Here is a 1,631-nt window from a genome sequence, read left to right on the forward strand (position 1 = left end):
CAGTATTGATACTTTCCTCCCAACTAATCTATGTGCAACTCTTATAAACCTTGAACATACAAAGCAGGGTCATGCTGTAGATTCCTAAAATCTTTTACAGAACCATTTAGAAAAACACAATGCCAATGTATATGTAGAATAGTCCCTGCCATATTTGAATATGCATTTAGATTTTGCTTTTTCCTCAAGATACCAAATTACTGGGCCCTGTAAGCAAAATCAGTCACCCTACTCTGTTCCCCTAAACTTTTGCAATTTCTTTCTTATTTTTCAGTTTTAGAATTGCTCTCAATTAGAACTAAAACTAAACATAAATAAATCGCCTTCTGGGAGTGTTATAACATTTCATGTTCTGTTTGACAAAGGACTTACACACAGAGAAAAACAGTTAATATTTATAAATCTGTACATAAATATACATACTAAAGTGTTTGGCTGCAGCGACGTCCATAAAACCTATTACTGAAAACCCTTATCTTCTGCAACAAGCCGCCTGCTCAAACCCTAAAAAATCACCAAACCCTAAATTAAAATAAAATTATCCCCGTACCAAAAACATGATAGCGAGGGTTTCACTTTGTGATGGCATAAACCGCATAAATAATCCCTGGCAAGTAGCCCAGAATTGTGAGCAGTAAACATATCCAGAACTCCGACTGCAAAATCAATCAGTCCAGAAACAACTAAATTTACTAATTTTTTAGGTCAGATCTTTAAAAACACGAAAAAGAAATGAAAGAAAAGAGCTTTAAGAAGTTGTAATTTTTACATGGCAGCCAAATTTCAAGAAGACTCCCAAAGGAGGCAAAATAATGGCCAAAATAATGTCGACGCAATTCGCAGTGCCTTCCCTCATGATTTTTGCTATTCACGCCACAAAACAAAAGGATGTCACACTTCACAGACGAAGAAGAGAAGAACAACTGAAGAGTGAAGCTGTTTTTGTGAGAGTTTGAAGAAATGCAGGGCAAGCTTTATTGAGCGCCTTGGTGGAGGAGGAACCGGTTTACTGCGTAATTATTACAAATGCGATTGACACGTGTAAGTGTCCTCCACTTTGGAGTATAAATGATTATTCCTCGCAACTTTGGGGTGAACTCGATCCATCTTTGGGAGACCACATATCATTTCAGTTTGAACTTTATGTATTGATATTGCCATGCACTAGAAGGCATCAAGTGGTTGTCAGCCTTCGTATCTTTTTAAAAAGTAAAATTTATTTGATTTATAGGACCACTTGTATAGTAGATTCCTTGGGTAGGGTATCTCTTTCAATTATCATTTATTGGATTTTACTATTTAAAAGTTTACCAAAAATTATCTAGTATGTCATTTGTGTTCAATTGGTATTCAATAGGTTTTAAAAAAGCAGGCTAATCGAGCAACTTTTTTTGGGTACCAATAGCACACAACTATTGGGGTGTTTGAGCATGAGTATTGGATCAATTGTGTAGATATTGCAATGATGAATGTGAACATTTAATGAGGCAATGGAATCCCGACTCAAAATGACCAATTTGTGACCCTTGGATGCATAATGAACTCCAAAATGTTTGTTTTAGCTATTCATGGACTAAAACAATAACTCTGAGTGTTTTAGTCACATATAAAGACAACTAAAAAATCATCAG

General features: G+C 35.4%; 1 protein-coding gene across 1 annotated transcript; it reads right to left on the reverse strand.

The window, feature by feature from the left end:
* Positions 1 to 368: 368 nt before the first annotated feature.
* Positions 369 to 960, reverse strand: LOC149562941 (hydrophobic protein LTI6B). The gene is made up of 2 exons (XM_089826390.1): positions 770 to 960; positions 369 to 656 (listed from the first exon to the last, which is right to left on the reverse strand). The coding sequence occupies exons 1-2, from the start codon at positions 854 to 856 to the stop codon at positions 573 to 575; spliced, it is 171 nt and encodes a 56-aa protein (XP_089682516.1). The 5' UTR covers positions 857 to 960; the 3' UTR covers positions 369 to 572.
* Between the last annotated feature and the right edge of the window lie 671 nt (positions 961 to 1,631).

This window comes from Cupressus sempervirens, chromosome 4 (assembly GCF_028749045.1).
Source record: "Cupressus sempervirens isolate cs-2001-9-10 chromosome 4, ASM2874904v1, whole genome shotgun sequence".
NCBI classification, from domain to species: Eukaryota; Viridiplantae; Streptophyta; class Pinopsida; order Cupressales; family Cupressaceae; genus Cupressus; species Cupressus sempervirens.